General features: G+C 53.5%; 2 protein-coding genes across 2 annotated transcripts in view; one reads left to right on the top strand and one right to left on the bottom strand.

Annotated features, from left to right (window-relative positions):
- Positions 1 to 243: 243 nt before the first annotated feature.
- On the top strand, positions 244 to 10,165 carry Il21r (interleukin 21 receptor). The gene is made up of 8 exons (XM_055627576.1): positions 244 to 303; positions 3,593 to 3,695; positions 3,953 to 4,152; positions 5,087 to 5,241; positions 5,944 to 6,121; positions 6,828 to 6,927; positions 7,797 to 7,881; positions 9,380 to 10,165. Exons 1-8 carry the CDS (start codon positions 255 to 257, stop codon positions 10,079 to 10,081), a joined length of 1,572 nt encoding a protein of 523 aa, XP_055483551.1. The 5' UTR covers positions 244 to 254; the 3' UTR covers positions 10,082 to 10,165.
- Positions 10,166 to 17,076: 6,911 nt separating this feature from the next.
- The window catches only part of Gtf3c1 (general transcription factor IIIC subunit 1), a 67,199-nt gene continuing 66,132 nt past the window's right edge, over positions 17,077 to 18,143 (bottom strand). The window contains exon 37 of the mRNA XM_055627425.1: positions 17,077 to 17,872. Coding sequence (XP_055483400.1) covers positions 17,645 to 17,872 — 228 coding nt within the window. The 3' untranslated portion in view covers positions 17,077 to 17,644. The remainder of the gene's footprint in view (positions 17,873 to 18,143) is intronic.

Raw genomic sequence — 18,143 nt, 5'->3', positions numbered from 1 at the left:
GACTCCGGCAACTCTGCTTAGTGGCCTGGCTTTCCTAGCGTGCTACTGTAGGCACTAGCCTGGGCTTCCCGAAGAAGGATAGGCTCCCCCTGTGGGTAACTTCATCTTTAATATTCAACAGGGGTCTTCTCTGTGAGCTTTGGACTGGTCCTTTTGATGCGGCAGGGACTCTGGGTGGGGAGGCCACTCAATGCATGGTCTCAGCTGGTTCACTGCACAAACCACACACTTCTCTTGCAGGTCTGGCACACACTATGCCACGGGGCCTGGCTGCTCCTTTACTCCTGCTAATCCTCCAGGGAGGTAAGTCTCAGGCCCATGGCTGAAAGGCCCATCTCCTCCCACAAAGCTGGGTGGGGTGGGGGGGCATATGGTATTATAGGCTCCTAGTCATGGCTGCTGGCCACCAACCTACAATCTACGGCCTCTGTCTACCCGACACCAAAGCTGACTGCCCCATTTTCCATCGACAAGAACCCATGGACCCAAAGAGTTCCAGTAAACAGAAAACTCCGTTCTTCTTTGTGAAAGATTCTCACATGATTCATGAATCCTCAGTAGACTGGAAGAGAAGGGAGGTGGAGGTAGCAGAGCCAGAACCCTGTTAGCAGTCCCTGAGGGAAGGCATCAGAACTGCAGGCCAAGAGTCCTCTTGAATGCACTCTTCCTGAAGCCAAGAGGCCAGGAGCAACACCAACCTCCCCCCCCCCCCAATCAAGAGCCAGGAGAGGAGAGGCTGTGCAGGCGACCCAGGGTGAGGGGAACTTGCCCCTTTGCAGACTCAGCAACATTTGCTCTGGTTTTTACCGAAAGATCCAGTGTTTTAGTTCCCTTACGAAGCAGGCTTGCCTCTTGATTTCCCTTTTTGTTTGCAACACCCTACCCGTTCTGGAAACCCCTTCTCACGCCTTCATGAGGGAGAAGGGTTGGGTAGCAGGCTGGGTGATGGGGTGGGTGGCTGGATGTTAGGTCCCTGTCACACACAGTGAGACTAGAATGTCACCTCCTTCTGCCCCTCCTGAGGAGCCTGGCTGCATTGCCATCAGTTCAGAGAGAACGCAGATCCTGTGACCACCCTGGGGGTGGCTGCCTGACCCTTAGGTCTGCCACTGTCTCATAGCACTGAGACAAAATACCAGGAACAGAGATGCCTGAGCAGGGTGATGGCTTTAGTGAAGTGCTAGTCATTCTAGCATCAGATCCCATGGAAGGGACTGGGCACAGCTGAGTGTCATCCTGTCATCCCAGCATTGGGGAGGTGGAGGCAGATTGCCAGGGACGTGCTGGCCAGGCTACTTAGCCAAACTGGTGAGCTCCAGGCTGGGTTGAGAAAGGCAGAGAAAGACTCCGTCTCCAACTTGCATGTGTACATGCATGGACATGAACCCACATACAGGGTCAAATGTGTATCTTTCACAGTCCCAGGGCTGGGCGCTCAGGACCACAGTCAGTGTGGCGAGCTCTATGGCTGGGAAAGTTCAGCATCTACTTCCAGAGTGCTGCTGGGCCTCTTGTCTTTATGGTGGGAGGCAGGATGGCGGCAGAAATCTGGCCTCTCCAGACACTAATAACACTGCTAGACCCCCTTAGAAGCTTGGTCTGGGGACCTCATTGCCCTTGGAGGCCCCACCTCCAGCTCTGTGGCCTGAGCATCTGAGGGGTTACATACGCTTGGATACATACACCCAAGCTACTGCTGCTAGTTCATTCATTCATTTTTGAGGTTTTGAGACAAGGTTCTGGCATGTAGTCATAATCCTCCTGCCTCAGTTTGCTGCTGTGTCAAGCGGTTACTTTATGCAGCGGCATGTGGCCAGAGACCTGTGTAACCAGCTTAGGCACAGCTGGAGGCCACTTTTAATTCTGGGGCCATGGTCATCTAGTGGGGGGATGCCGCTAGCTGCATCCTGAGCGCTATAGTAACATCAGTGACATTCGTGGGTGCCATCCAGGTGTGGGGTGCTGCCTGGCTTGTTTACCGACTCTGGCCCTGGCAGCCACCTCTCAGCAGTCCATGGGTTCTGCCCTTTCTGTCCCAGTGGCTCGTCCCATTCCAAGCTAGGGCGATAGCTCAGTGGTAGTAACTGCTTATCGAGTGTGTACAAACTCCTGACAGTATACATTGTTTCCTTCCTTTTCTTTCCTCCCTCCCTCCCTCCTGCCATCCCTCCCTCCCTCCCTTCCTTCCATGTGCATGCGCTTCGCATGTGCCAAAGAGGACACCTTGCAGGAGTCAGTTCTCTTCTTCCGCCACGTGCGTTGTAAGGATGGAAATCAATTTCTCAGACTTGGTAACAAGCACCTTCACCGGCCGAGGCGTCCGCTGGCTCGGTATCCATGACTTTTGGTGGAGACTACCTGAGAACTGCGAGAAAGATTCTGGAGCCAGCTTGAAAGACAGTGCTGGGATTCCCTAGCGGCGTCTGCCAAGCATAGGCCCAGAAAGATGCTGTCTGTGGGCACAGCTCAGCAGCCCGGAAAAGCAGTCTATCCCTGGAGCCTTGGTGCTGCCCTCCATACAGCCCAGGCCTAGGCGTAGAATTTAGGTTAGCGCCTAAGAAAAAAGTCTACTGTTTCAGGGGGTTATCAGGCATAAGGCAAGAAGGGAGGAGCCACTGAAACTGAGTCCCCTTTAATAAGGACATTTCTGGTGTGTGGGGAGATACTGCATATAAACTGGCATGGAGTTTTACAGAGAAAAAAAAAAATCAAAATGGCTCTGCTCGTTTGGCCAAACATTTAACAAAGCTTGGGCAATGGCCACATCCCTGTTTTACCGTTTTCTTACGGATGTGTATTGGATGTTGAGCATAGTCCCTCTGCCCTGTCCCCACATGCTTTCCCTTTTCTTGAACCTATTTCAATTACTCCCTTTGTTCCCTTAGACACCTTCCATAGCCACACACATGGCAAGGGGCAATACCTAAAATTCCACATTATTCTGATTTCATAATTAATCAGATACTTTTTCTTTCCCTTTGAGACAGGATCCGCTGCATAGCCCAGGCTGGTCTTGAACTAGCAAATCTACCTGTCTCCATTCCTCAGATGCTTGGGAAGGCAGGTGTGCCTCATGCCTGCTACATCAGTCATTTGGAAAGTGAAACAAATGGCTGGGGTGGTTGGGAGAGGGTGGGGTAAAGGTGGCTCTTCTAGCCAGCCCCTGCTTCGGACCTTGGTCATGGCACAGTCAACTTTTCTGTAAAGCATGAAAGTCTTCCTTACCCTTTCAACATCTCCTCTAACCTCTCCCCCTGACACAACTAATAGGCTCATGACCCGTGCCATTCTCCATGGCCTCAGGGATCTATCTCTTCATCCGCCTATGGGGTGTTCAGAGTGCCCTACCCTGTGAGGGAGAGTAGTTTGGGGACCAAGTATGAGCCCTAGTTCCACATTTGAAGGACCTCATCACCACGATCAGTCTTGAAATGTTGGAACTCACAGAAAGAATTCTAGACGACAAGAGTCCCTGTGTCCCAGGCTCCCACCCCAAGCCTGGGACTGCCCAAACTTGTTCTCAGCCTCAGATGACCTGCCAAGGCCTTTCCGCTGTGTCTCACCCAAAGACGCCTCTCTCTTACCCCTCCAGTTTGGGGCTGCCTGGACCTCACCTGCTATGCTGACTACCTCAATACCATCACCTGTATCCTGGAGACTTGGAGCCCCCACCCCCGCATACTCAATCTCACCTGGTGAGTAGCCATGCCTCTGGGCCCCAAGGAACTGCTCGGAGAAGGTGGCAGGATGTGGAGGAGCTGCCTATTGAGCCCTGGGCAGCTTGGCTACAAGCAAGGACCCGCCCCTTCCACCTGCAATGTCACTCACAGAGACTGTGAGCTGAAAGCCAGGTCCCCTAAGCCCCTCCCAGTCTCATGCTTTGAGTTACCGCCCTGCCCTGGGCACTGAGCTCCACTGTCCCCAGCCGTGACTAGCCATTCTGTCCCCGAAGGCAAGATGAATTCGAGGAACTTCAGGACAAGGAAACCTCCTGCCACCTGCACAGGTCGGGCCACAATGCCACGCATAGGAGGTACACGTGCCACATGGCCTTGGCTCAGTTCGCGCCCGATGATATTTTCACCGTCAGCGCGATGGACCAGTCTAGCAACAGCTCCCAAGAGTGTGGCCACTTTGTCCTGGCTGAAAGCAGTGAGTACCATGAACCCTGGCTGAGGAGGAGGAGGAGGAGCCAGACCTTTCTCTTCTCAGCCCACCAAAATCGACTTTCCTTGCAATGTCCTTTTCAGACACAGTGCTTCTAACTAAGGGGTGATGGTTTGACGTGGGATTTGGGCTAAATGCCCAAGAGGAAGAGGAGCAGCAGAGGCTTAGAAAGGTGTGGGGCGGGCCCCAGCTCAGCCCTCCTTGTCTGCCTGACCCTGGACAAGGAACACCTTGTCAAGGCCCTTTAAGCATGACTCCCTAGGATTCTGTTCCCAGTAATGAGCATCTATCAGCTGACATGGAATCCTCCTAGCTGGATGGGAGGGGCCTAAGGTTAGGAGGATCCCAGGATGGACCTGGCTGTCGCTGGCCTTCTGCAGAGTCTAGGCTCTGCTAAAGATGGGGCCGGTACCTCACAGATACGTAAATATACACAGATACCACACTCTGCCGTGTGCCAAAACTGCCACCCCAGATCCCTTCTTTGTCCAGCCTAGGCTCTACAGAAGGCAAAAGAATCCAGTAGGTACCTTGCTTAAAAAGTTTCTGCACTAGGGACTAACATTAAACTGTAAGAAACTTCCCCTCAGCTGTCTGGATTTCCAGCTTTTGCTTTTTGCTTCTCTTTTGCTTCCACTAAGAAGCACAGAGGATCTTGGTCTGTATGCCTGTCCCCAGCTGGCCTGGGCTGAGCCTGAGTCCTGACTTTAGCCTTTAAGCCTGGGAGTGTTCTCTTTTTCCTACGTTCCCCATCGCCTGCCTGCAGCTGACTATTCACCCTGATCTAGGCCAGGAGAACAGGGGCTGAAGCCAGGGAGTGTTTTGTTCAAAGTCACCCAGGGCCCTTGGGGAGTGTCAGGAGGGACTCTGCTCACTGCAGATTCTTACCCTGTTTCGTCTTTCTGGGTCTTCCTTCAAGTCAAGCCAGCTCCCCCTTTCAATGTGACCGTGACCTTCTCAGGACGCTATCATATCTCCTGGCATTCAGATTATGAAGAAGCCTCTGGCTACATGCTGAGGGGCAAACTACAGTATGAGCTGCAGTATCGGAACCTCGGAGACCCCTATGCTGTGGTGAGGTGCCAGGGCTTTGGGGTGGGGAGCTACAGGGGTGCCCAGGGAGGTCCCAGCACAGTGGGCAAGGAACAGGACTTAGCATTCCCTCCAGCATGCAACCCTCGCACACCTCACTACATCTCCTTGACTCCTCCCCTCCAGCCCACCTTGGAGTTACAGTGGGGCAAGTTTGGGGACATTCACCTACTTTGAGTGTGAAGGCTACTTAAGAGTGCACAGCTGGGAGGGTCCAGACTGGCCCACTGTTTAGACAGAGCTTCAGGCTTCTAGAATTATACATCTATTAGAATGGTCCTGGTTGAAGATTTCCATTAAGGGCATCATCTGGAATATTCCCAGGGAGACATTTATAGCCATCCCTCGAAAAGATGACTGTGATTAGGGACTTCCAAAAAGGTCCATTCTTGAGCATGTCCTATGTTATCTGAGGCAGGGAGCCCAAGGCCTCAGTGTCTACGAAGCTTCTGGTTAGTGACATACAGGAGTGTCCGTGGTTGCTCCCAGGACATTGCCAGTTGGGGGTTGGTCCACAGGGAAGGAGCTTCCCTGCCACAGGGAAGGAGCTCTTTGTCTAGGCAGCTTTAGTCAGGGATGCACAATTCCCGCAGTGCCTGCCTGGTGAAACTCCAGTAGAAGGACCTTGTACTCCACTGATGGCCTGAGAGACTACAGAGTGTCATGTTCCTTCCGCCCTGGCAGAGGCCGGTGACCAAGCTGATCTCAGTGGACTCAAGTACCATTTCCCTTCTCCCTGAAGAATTCCACAAAGACTCTAGCTACCAGCTGCAGGTGCGGGCAGCACCCCATCCAGGTACTACATTCAGAGGGACCTGGAGTGAGTGGAGTGACCCGGTCATCTTTCAGACCCAGACTGAGGGTAAGTGGGATGCAGGTAGGACACCCCACTCCGGGTACTTAATCTTGTCCTGACACAGCTTCGCAAGCCCTGAGATTCCCAGCATGGCTGGGAGACGCGTGCCTAGTTATTCATCCCTAGATGCAGCCATTCATCATTGTGAGGGAGCTGCTTCTTCTGATGGTGATGTGATTGATTCCTAACTTTGAAGGGAAAATCATTACCCCGTTTTACAGAACAGGAAACTGAGGCTTAGATGACATCACTTGATTGGGATGAGAATAAAATGCCTGATATAATCAACCGAATAGAATAAAGGGGTTATTTTAGCTTATGGTTTCAGAGGATTTGGCCCCTGATTGAAGGCCCTGTTGCATTGTGGGGAGCCTATGAGACTGCTTGCAGCATTGTAGTCAGGACACAAAGATGGGGAAAGGGCTGCAATGAGGATATCCTTTTAGTGTGTCTCTAATGGTCTAACCTCCTCCCACTAGGCCCTGACTCCTGAAGGTCCTGCCATCTCTCAATAGCATCCCAGGCTGGGGCCACACCTCTGACATAGGAGCCTTTGGGGGAGGGGATCACTTCACACTCAAACTCCGAAGGGGGGGGTCAGAACCCAGCTTCCTCTAGCCCTCCACCCAACCCCACATCCCCAGCACAGCACATCCACCCACGTACTTCTGGGAGACTTTTCTGTTGGACCCACAGTTTGTTTTCCATGCAGAGCCCAAGGCAAACTTGGACCCTCAACTGCTGCTGCTCCTCCTGGTTGTCTTGACCCCTGTCCTGGTTTTCATGGGTCTGAAGATCCACATGCCTTGGAGGTGAGGCCAGGGGCTCAGGGAGGCAGAGAAGGGGTCATCCGGGGCTACAGCCTCTCCAACCAAGACTTACTCTGGGCAGGGAACTTGGAGTAGTGACACTAACGCGTGTTCCGTGTGTTAGACACTGTGCAGAGCTCCTGCCCCAGCAACTCGGCTGCCCTGTGAGCTCGGCACACTGTAGACACCCTAGCTCTTCAATCAGGAAAAAACGAAAGCACAGAGCAGTCAAGCTGCCGGCCTAAAGTTCACACAGCTATGAAGCGGCTAGGGTGGGGTGGAAACTTCATGTTCTCCATGGGGACCTTGGCTGGGACCTCCTCCAGGCAATGAGCTTATCCCTCCCCATCCCTCTGTCTCCGCTGGAGGGTGGGCTGCCATCCGCTTTGCATCCAGAGATCCTGCTCTGCATGCCCTCGAGAGAGAGCAGGCCTCGGCTTCACAACAGAACGTACCCCCCTGGCAGAGGTGCTGTGGCAGGCTGCTAGGCGCCGAGCCCTTTGCTAAGCGACAGGGTGGAGCTCTGGGCACCCCGCTCATTTTGTTCGCCTCAACGGGATGCTCAGAGATGGGTCCAGAGAACCTGGAAGGGAGAGCTCAGGCTGCCAGTAACAGCTGCCAGTGGCAGCATGGTCCTTTTTGCCCCCACAATGGTAGATCAGGAAGTCAAGGCCCCAGAGGGCAGCATGTGCCTAGCCCACAATAGATGGCAGAGGCAGGAACTTGAGCAGCTGCAGGAAGCTTGGGGGCGAGGGTGACTGCTGCTTCCGTTTCACTGATGGGTGGGCAGGAAGGCAGTAGGGGCTGTTGCTTCTGTAGGAGAGACAGCCTACTTGTTGCCACAGGGCTTTAGCCACACTCTTTATTTGCAGGCTGTGGAAGAAGATATGGGCACCAGTGCCCAGTCCTGAGAGTTTCTTCCAGCCCCTCTATGGGGAACACAGCGGGAACTTCAAGGTGAGCCACCTTGGATGCACCCTCTGGATTGTTTGCCCTTTGGGGGATCCCTACCAACCCTCACCCTAACTCCAAGACCATTCTGTGAGCCCAGAGTATTCAGGCCCAACCTGGCCTAGAACCAGTCCTCAGTTTCTCTATTCTTCAAGGTGCAGAATTGGTCTGTGACTCAGACATCAAGGTGTATTTCTGGCTTAGGGTTACAGTGAAAGCGGATAAACTGGGTGGTTCTGGGGGCATGCTCTGGGTGCCTGGGATTTCCTGTGGTGGCCTTGATCTGTGGCGGGGAGCAAATCTTGCCTGGGAAGGCCCTGCCCTACCCCACAACACATCCTTCTCCATGCCAAGTGCAGCCACCACTACAGTTATTTCAGAGCGTCTGCCCAGCACTGCCGCACAAACCCAGCAAGGCAGGAGGTACTGCTGAGAGAATGTGCTGTCAGGATAGGGGACAGCCTCCTGCAGCAGCCCATGGAGGTCAGAGCTGCAGGGCACCCGAGGAACACGTGCTGTGTGCCTGCCCTGTGCCCCCATCTTTCCTACCGTGGGTTCCTAGCAACTCTGGTCTGGAGAAAACATAGTCTTAGAGTGGACAGTGGGCATTTCAGAGCAGGGAAGAAGCGTGCCCACACCCCTTCCTTAACCCCGAAACCCAACACTGCTGCCTGCTGCGCTGTGTGTGCTGACGTTGCTGTTATTCTTGTATGACATGCACTGTCCACAAGTAAACATTACCTCACTCAATCCTTAAGACACTGGGTCCTCTTCTCCATGGATGAGGGAAGTGAGACAGAGAGGGCAAAGTTCCACCTCAAGGCCACACAGCGAAGGAGTGACTCCAGGTCAGGGGTAGGGGAACGCTGTGGTTCTGAGATTTTTGGGTTTTGAGGGGACCTTCTCAGAACTGGGGTTCCACTCTACAGAGTGACCTCTGCCAAGGCAATGGAGGCTTTCTTATCATGAGGCCATATCCTGGCAGGCAAGGGGCAAGAGGGTCCTCAGGACTTCAGGGCCACTGTCTCAGTCCAGCGTCCCCCAAAGACCTTTCCACATAGCTTGTTACTGATTCATTTTAGCCATAAACATTTCTGGTGCATCTACTGTGTGCCGGATACTGAGGGCACAGCTGTGAGCAGGGCTTGCTCCTGGCTGAATGTTCGCTCTAGTGTTGACACACAAGCAAAACTAGAGGCTTTGGGAAGTATCAGGAGACAGGGTAGGGGCTGGGCCACCTAGTCCTCAAGAGCTTGTTTAACTATAGTGGAAATGAGACTGAGGGCAGCCAGCCCTTCCTGAAGGTGAAGACAAAGGCTCTCAAAGATAAGAACAGGATTGGGGACTCACTGGACAGGGTTCATCATGGTCTTGTCTGTCTCTCTGTGTTGGTTTCTTGTTCCTCTGCTTTCCCCGTCTCTGGCTTGTTTCTGTGTTCCAGATTCCACCAATCTCTAGCTTTGTCCTTTCACACCCAGCTTACGACTCTGTTTCTTTCTCATAGAAATGGGTGGATACCCCTTTCACGGCCTCCAGCCTGGAGCTGGCACCTCGGAGTCCCACAGCAACCCCAGTCCTACATCTGTCATCAAACCCAGCCAAGGGGAAGAAGTCCCTGGGCCTGGAAGAACAGCTGGAATGTGACGGAATGTCTGAGCCTGGCCACTGGCCCACAGTCCCCTCGGCAGAGACACCCTACAGTGAGGAGAGAGACCGACCATATGGTCTGGTGTCCATTGACACAGTGACGGTGGGGGATGCAGAGGGCCTGTGTGTCTGGCCCTGTAGCTGTGAGGATGATGGTTACCCAGCCCTGAACCTGGATGCTGGCCCAGAGTCTGTCCCCGGTGCAAAGGATCTGCTCTTGGTCGCGGGCACTGCTTTTCTGTCCTGCGGCTGTGTCTCGGGTGGGGGCCTCAGGCTGGGAGGCTCCCCAGGCGGCCTCCTGGACAGGCTGAGGCTGCCCCTTGCCGAGGAAGGGGACTGGACAGCAGAGCCACCCTGGAGAACTGGGTGCCCAGGAGGGGGCTCTCAGAGTGAAGCAGGCTCACCGCCCGGCCTGGACATGGACACTTTCGACAGCGGCTTTGCAGGTTCAGACTGTGGCAGCCCTGTGGAGAGTGATGAAGGGCCCCCTCGCAGCTATCTCCGCCAGTGGGTGGTCAGGACCCCTTCCCCTGAGGACAGTGGAGCCCAGGGCAGCTAGCATACAGTAAGCAGATGTAATGAGAAGAGGCCAGAATCCTGTGGTCTCTGGGTGTGCCTCTGAGCCTGACATTTACAGCGTGAATGTGTAGGGGTGTGTGTGTGTGTGTGTGTATGTTCATGTGTGGCTTGGGTGTTCACTGGTACCTCCATTTGTGAGCAATGCCTGTGCGTGCTCTGTGTTCACTGTCACGCCTGTGTGTCTTGCCTGATCTCACGTGTGTATGAATGAATGTAGGTGTTTCTTAGACACAAGCCTCTGAGTCCTCCCCTGCACACATGTGGGGTAGTCACCATGTCAAAGGATTGGTCCAGATTGCTGCCCCAGCATACTATCACCAAGCCCAACCCTACCAGGTGCCACCTCCAGGACCTATGAAATCCTCGCTGTTATCTTTTCTCTTCGTGAAGGGGATGGAGTAAGCTTTCAGTGTCCATTGGAGTGAGAAGATCTGGGGGGACCTGGGGATGTAGTTGGAAACTCCAGCTCTGGCGGCTCCAGGCTATGCAGCCTGGAGAAGCCGCTTCTGAACCTTGCTGACTTTGCCTGTCTGGCTATTAAGAAGGGCAGGACTGCCCTCGACAAGCCCTGTACAAGCTGAAGCCCATTTCAGCTTCTTGCCTTTTGTGGCTCCTAGGATCAGGCACATGCCTTGCGGTAGAAGGGCAGAAAGTCAGCCTACACCCACAGCCTGGGTACCTGTGGCATTGTCCTGCCAAGGGCGCTAAGCAGTTTCCAGCCTGTGAACACGGTCTGCTCTCTCAGAAGCAGTCCTGCCAACCAAGCTGGGTTTTTCTCTTGTTTGTTTTGTTTTTGTTTCTGGCTTCTGCTGCCTATTAAAAAAATAATTCTTGCTGGGTGGTGGCAGTGCACACCTTTAATCCCAGCACTGTGGGGGTGCAGGCAGGGAGAAAGGTGGATCTCTGTGAGTTCAAGGCCAGTCTGGTTGGTAGAATACAAAGTGAGTTCCAGGGCAGCCAAAACTACACAGAGAAACCCTGTCTCGATAAAGGAAAAGAAAAAAGATAGATAATTCTGCTAAGTACCCAGGAAATGTTTACCAAGAACCAGGCCCGGGGAAAGGGTACAGAGCACAGTGTCCACAGAACCCTCTGTATGATACCCACAGAGGGCAGGGCCACAAAGGAGCCATCCAGAACCTGCTCTGGGCACTCTGTGGCCAGTACCTGCTTTTCCCCTGCCTGCCCTGAGTGGGCATCTCTTGCATGCAAAGATTCTTGCAAGCCTGCTGTGTGAAGTACTGGGAGGTCCTGGGACACTCCATCCCAGACGCTAGTGCTGTTTAGGGAGTGTCAAGATTGCCTAGACCTTGCTGTCTTTTTCTTTCTTCTCTCCCTCCCTCATCCCTCCTCCCCTTCTTCCCTTCCTTTGTCCCTTTCTTCTTGAATGGTCTGTTCACCCTGCAAGGATGCACACCTGAGATGCGCTGTGGTATTTGCAAAACCAGGCAGGGCTGAGGCAACAGAAAGCCCAGCCCTGTTCCTGACCCTGTGGGATACCTCCGTAATGGCTGGGACTCCAGGGTGCAGAATCTCTCCTCAATGGCGCAGTCTGTCCAGACTGCAGAGCTGGGCTGGGAAGCAGTGAGCAGCAATCAGCTCATCTGTAAAGCAGGGATTCCTTGTGGAATCACCAAGGAATGCATGCATGTCCGTATGCGTGTCCTCTGTAACTGACTCAGGGCTGGGAAGTTCTGGAATACTGGCAGTTTCAACAGTGAGACTGAGCTGAACCTAGGACCAGGGTGTGAGAGGCTCAGACCAACCAAACCACAGCTCCTTTCCTGCACATGCATACAGCCCCACCCTGCAGCAGCCCAGACATTTAGACCAAAGCGTGCTGTGGTTTTCACATCCTCTGGGAGCCTCAGACTGCAGGTGTTCTTGGCAGCTCTCCAGGGAGCCAGTTCAGCCCCCACCAGTCCCCACCTGCAGAAAGAGCTCCTGACGAAGTGTAGACAGGAAGAACATTCGGGGCTGAGGAGCTGGCCCTCACCACTTCCATTTTGAAAGGACACCACTCATGAACAAACATGAATGCAAAGTCGGAGGCAAGACCTGGGCCACCTAGGATTAGCAGTGGGTAGATAGGATGATGGTGAAAGGCTTGAAGGGATGACAGCTGGATGGAGAGACAGAAACTCCGCTCAAGAGCTGGTAGACCAGATGCAGTCTTATGAAGCTAGTTGCTCTGTCTGCTCCTGGTTTTACCCCCAACCCTATACATAACAGGTGCTTAATAAAGTTTTAATAAAGCCTGGAGTATAGTCTGTCATTTCTAGGACCTCAGGCTGAGAACTGTAGACAAAGTTGGTGAGGGATGTCTTCTAGCCAGGAGGAGCTGGCGAGCTGCTGATGGGCACCCTGGGCACAGCCTGAGGGGGAGGCTTTAGGAAGTAGGTAGTGTTTGTCAGACACTGGGAAGTGAATAAGAAGTGTGACATGCATGTCTGTCTCAGTGAAGGCCTATGGCAGATGTGACCAAGAAGCAGGGAGCAAGTGAGGGCCATGGGTCCCCATCACCTAAGACCAGTTAAGAGTTGCTAAAAGGCTGCTCTGAAAGGAAGGCTTCACATCACACTTTTCAAAGAGAGCATGGCCAATGCTTGTCCAGGCTTTGCCTATCTTGGCTTTGAGGGGATGGGTTATCCCTTGGGCAGAATGAGCTGGACCTGTCTGAGATCCATCACCAAAGAAATCAAAGAGGCAAACCTCTTAGCAAACACCCATGGTAGCAAGCACCAACTCCCCTTACCCCCAACCCATGCTGCTGGGTAGTCAAGGCAGAGACTTCATACGCATCTGGGCTGAGCTGCTTCAGGCTTTAGTTTTTCTCTGTAGTGGTGCTGTGGCTAGAACCCAGGACCTCACAGGTGCTTGGCGGGTCCTCTACCATGGAGTTAGCATTTCTCAACTCCCTTTTACTTTTCCTATTCTGAGTTGGGGGTCTAAATTGCCCAGATTAGGCTCGAAATCTTGGTTTTCCTGCCCCCAGCTTCCAGATCCTCAGACCTACTGTTTTTCATCCTTTCACTTTGGGATTAGAGAGCTACCAGGAGGAAGCAAGCCTGGAGGGGAGTATAGCCTGGGGTGTACAGTGGGGACCAGCTGGCCTGAGGCGAAGACAGCACCACAAGCTGAGCGGTAGAAATCTTGTGGTTCCTGGATCAAGTCATGTATGTGGCGGTCACTGCGTGCCTGTTTCCAGCTTTTGGCCTTCTAGCTGTGTGAACTTCCCAGGCCCATGGGGTCATAGGAGATGCAAACAGAAGCAGGAATTTGTACTTTCTGAGGGAGAACACCTCTTGGGAGTCACAGTGCCTCCCAGTCATCTTCCTGAGCCATGGGCACTGGTGGTGATTGCGCTGGCCGGCTTTGGTTCTCCCTGCCCTGGGAGAGGACTATGATGGTATGAACTGTGAGGCAGAAATTAACTTTGTCACTTGCTGCGGCAGAGGTGTGACTGTTGTTACAGAGCACACCTCATCTTGTCCTGACCCAATGGACACTCCATAATATCTCCAATTGCTGCCTGGAGGCTGGTTTGAGGTGGGTTTCTTTTGCCCGTGGCAGAAAGCACTCCAGAATTATCCTAACAACTCAAAATGAAGAGACTTCTTCCACCCCGAAGGACCTCCTTGAGAGGAGAAGAGGGGGCTGGGGCCATGGCTCACAGTGCAGAGCTTGTGTGGCATTCAAGCCCTGAGGAAGCAGGATGAAAAAGGCCAGAGGCCAGGTCAGAGTTGCTTCCAGCTGTTTGTTTCTGGCCTCATGCTGAGCTGTTTGGCAGCAGGTATTGGGCATTAGAGGCTGGGGTGGGGGGGGCTCATCTGTGCTCCTAGCGCTCATTCTCTGTCCTCCCAGAGAGCTCTTGAAGCCTCTGCCTAGATCCCAGCAACTTGACCCCAATGTCTCCTGTGTATTCCCAGTGTGATGTGCTCTCCGGGGTCTCACGCAGGAAGGACACAAGGAGAAATAAGTCATCTCTCACCCTGGGAATGATGAACCTTGCCTCTCTGTGGCTGCAGCTTTTCGTGCAGGTGGGACAAGAAGCATGGACTCCTGATGACAAACTGGGGAGGGGACGTGCCCTGTCCAGAGCAGTGGGTCTCAACCTGTGGGTCCAGACCCCTTTGGGGAGCACATATCAGATAGCCTGTATATTCGGTTACAATTCATAACAGCAGCAAAAGTACAGCTATGAAGTAGCTAGCAATGAGGTGATTTTATGGTTGAGGGTCGCCACGAGGAATTATATTAAAGGGTAGCAGCACTGGGAAGGCTGAGGACCACTCATCTAGAGCCATCCATGTGCTCAGAGGTGTAAAGGCTAGAGGCCAGTTTGCACATCGTCTCAGTGTGACTAACTGCGGCAGGGTGCCTGGCTTTGCTCCCCAACAGACGTGTCTTAACAAAACTCTCCTTAGACTCTGGTTCCCCGGGTGTCCCTTTCAGAGCGACAAGGACTGAAGCTGCCGTGTCAGAGCCCAGATGGGGCAGAGCTCTGAACGGACGCTCAGCTATGTGAAGTGGAGGAACAGCATGTGGTTGGGGCACACTGCTCTCACAGGCCCTGCAAAGACACAGAAAGGGGGCGGGGTTCCCAGGAACCTCGTGGAGGCCAGGACTACCCACCTCTGAACCCCCAACCTGAGGGTCCTGCCCCCACTAATTCACACGTTTTTCTTTTCCCACTTGAAAATCCTCAATAGGAACCCTTGTCTGGTGCTCTTCAGTGAGCGAACACCCTCTCCGCATCATGCTGACTCTGTCCCTTCACCCCAGGTGCTGTGAGGGAGCGGAGGCGGGCAGCAGCAGCCTGGGAGGGAGACCATCGGGCCTGTCCTCCCACTAGCTTCCAACTTTGCAGGGGCCATTTTAACCTCATGGTCCTCAGCTTACCTATACATGAAATAGGCACGAGTCACGTGTGCCTCTCGAGGCTGCTGTGACATCAGCTCTCTGTGGTGTCCAGAATGGTGTCTGATGTGTATACAGGTGCTTACAGCAATGGCATTTTTACTGGAAGTCATGCGGGGGCCCGGGGAGGTTTCCCAGGTTGCTGCTGCCCCCTGCTGCTGAACAGAAGTCACTGACAGCTTTCCGGCTCTCCAGAAGAGAACAAGGGACACTTGTGAGATTTGTGGGTACTAAGGCCAGAAGACAAAGTGGGAGTTTAATTCAGCAAGGCCTAACCTCTAACCTCTAGTGAATGGGGCCTACTTCAGACACTGGGGGTGTGGGCTGAGAGACATGCATGTATATACATTCACACAGCTGGAAAACTGGTACAGCCAGTGACCAGGGCAAGGACTGATAGCCAGGGAGGTCACATGAAGGCTGCCCTAGTCCAAGGCAGAGGCAGCTGGAATGGAGAGAATTCCGACAGCAGCAGAGTGACTGTGACCTGAGCAGGGCTTGGAGGTAAGGCTGGCGTATAAAGACCCTGCAAGAAACATGCTTTGGGAGTGGGGGCTGGGGTGGGGACTGGAAGCCCTGTGAGCTTGCTTAGTGAGGGCAAGTGTAAGCTCGGACTCAGTGCTGAAGGCTGCTCTGCTGTCCCAGGGCTGTTCTGGAGGGAAACTGCATGCTGGGCATCTTTCACATCACTTGGCACAGAGGCCTGTGTTTCCCAGGGTCTGCCGACAGGTGTGGAAATGCAAAAGGCCTCCGAGGGTTCTGGAGAGGCAGGTAGAGGCCTGAGCTGTGTGTGCAGTTCTGTGCCCAAGAGAACCATCTGTGTGTTGGAAAGAAGAGGGCCAGACTGTGAGTAGGCAGAAACTGGGTGTATAGCCGAGGAAGTGCTGTTCTGTGCAGTGTGGCAGACCAGGCTGCCCAGTGCCACTTCCCACCGTCCTTGGTGAGAAGTGACAAGTGACAAGGCAAGGTGAGGTGAGGAGCCAGCAGCCAGCAGCTCTGGGGGCTGGGGTGCACAGCAGCCCTGTATTGCCTCTTTGTGGAGTCTGTCAGTGGTTGAGGCTTACCTTTTCTTCTCTTCCAAATCTGGAGTTCTCAGCAGCCCAGCACCACCTCGCTTCTAACTGGAGGCCTCCTGTCTTCCCCAGGGACTCTGGAGTCCTCCTGGGCCACCAGCGTGCTTGTGGTTTCTGGAGATCTTTGTGCAGTTTGGAAGGTCTGCTGCTACCTGTTTGGTGGGTAGTCAGTGGGTGGATGGACAGGCAGATGGGTGGATGACTGAGCGGGCAGACAGATGCAGAAATGGTTGGTGGGTGAAAAGGACAGGTGGGAGAATGAATATACTGAGGACTGGTGGCTAGAACAGGGAGGGGGCTTTGAGAATGAGGAACTCCACATAAGCCTTGTATCTGCTTGGACTGTACCCTGAATCCCCACGACCCCTTCCACATGCTTTCCAGGTGGGCCCTGTCGGATGCCTTGGGGAAGAGGGGTAGTGCTGAGCTCTGTGTCCATGCCTGGTACCCTTCAGCTCCTCAGGCCTCTGAGATGTGGATGCAAGGAGAACCTGGCTGCTGGCTTCCAGCCGACTGTGCAGTGTAATAGGCAGGCTCTGCTCACAAGCACAGCACCATCACTGTCAGCCCATTTCCCAGAAATGTGTAAAACTGAGGTCAGTTTTACACAGTTGCAGCTTGGCTATGCTAAGCTTCCTGTCTTAGTCCCCTCCTCACCCGTTCACAGGGCATGGCTTATAGTAATCAGACAGTGACATGGACGATGCGACAGGTTGCAGGCTGGGGGAGGTCTCCATCTGATATAACCCTTCAGTAGGCAGCAAGGAGGGCAGGGAGGGTCCCGGGACTGAGGAGGCTCAGGCCAACTGTGGCCAGTGGCACCCCTGACTGTCATATTAAAGGCAAGTCTTGCTGCTAAGACTTGCTTGCCTTTTTCAACAAAACGATGAAAATCTAAGTTTTTAAAAATTTCCCCATAAGGTAAAAACCCAAGAAGGATAGTGTGGAACAACAATCATTAGGCAAATATAAAAAAAACTAATGCATTTGATCTCACTTTAATTAAAAAATAAATAAATACATGCCAGAAGCTTGTATCTAACGAGAAAAGAGCAAAATAAAACAAGAACAAAACAAACAAAAGCAAAACCTATAGTCCTTGCTTCTGGCGGGAGGGGTCCCCTTGGGAGCTGGAGACCTGGGCTTGGTGCAGCCCCAGTTAGGATGTCCTACCTAGACAGGAGCAGCCTCTGCCAGGTACCCCTGCAATGTGTCTCCACAAAGCCCTTCCTCTCTAAGTCTGAATGGCGTGATGGGGTCCAGGTGACTCAGGGCTTGGCCATCAGCTCTGCTCCTCAAACAACATGCACCCTTGTAGATATCACTGAGGCCAGGGCCTGAGTTCAGAGCAGGCCATGGGCCTGCAGGAAGGCTGGACACTTGGGAGTAAGGGCAGCCAAGAGTGGAGGAGACTGGTCACCTGGCAGTTGCTACACCTGCACTACCTGGGCCGAGCTGTGGTGACATCTGTGAGGGCTAGGGTTCATGGGACAGTCTAGGCAGAGCAATGAAGCAGGGGCAGAAGCCCCGCCACTGGCCAGGGACGGCTTCTATAAGTGGATCCACTTGTTCCAGTTGATATCATGGGGGAAGACACGGCCCAGGCGGATGGTACAGTCCAGCGTAGGCTCATAGAAGGTGACAGTGCTCTCATGGCAGGAGGGGGCCTCAGCCTCACTGGCCTGGCCCAGGCCCTCTATCACAGGCCTGGAGAAGAGTGAGACAACCGCTGGCTTCCTTAACAGACGCTTCTTGATACAGCCGAGAGACTCTAGGCCCTGCAGATAGAGACGAGAGGTTGCAGATAGAGACGAGAGGTTACAGGTGTCCTGCCTGCTCGGAGACCTGGTCTTGCTGCAGTTACGAAATGCACGTAGCTGTTCCCAGGCAGAAGATGGCCAAACATGGCCTTGCGGGAGGCAGGACTTAGCAGGAAGATTTAGGTCAAGATGAGCAGAAGAAAGAATGGCGGGATTCTGGGGTGCCACAGTGACAAGGACCGCTGGAGGTCAAGTGTTCTTCATCCAACGAAGGTGGTGATGGCTTCCC

This window comes from Psammomys obesus, unplaced genomic scaffold (assembly GCF_907164565.1).
Source record: "Psammomys obesus unplaced genomic scaffold, mPsaObe1.curated_primary_1811, whole genome shotgun sequence".
Classification (NCBI taxonomy): Eukaryota; Metazoa; Chordata; class Mammalia; order Rodentia; family Muridae; genus Psammomys; species Psammomys obesus.
This window is presented reverse-complemented; position numbering and strand designations above follow the sequence as displayed.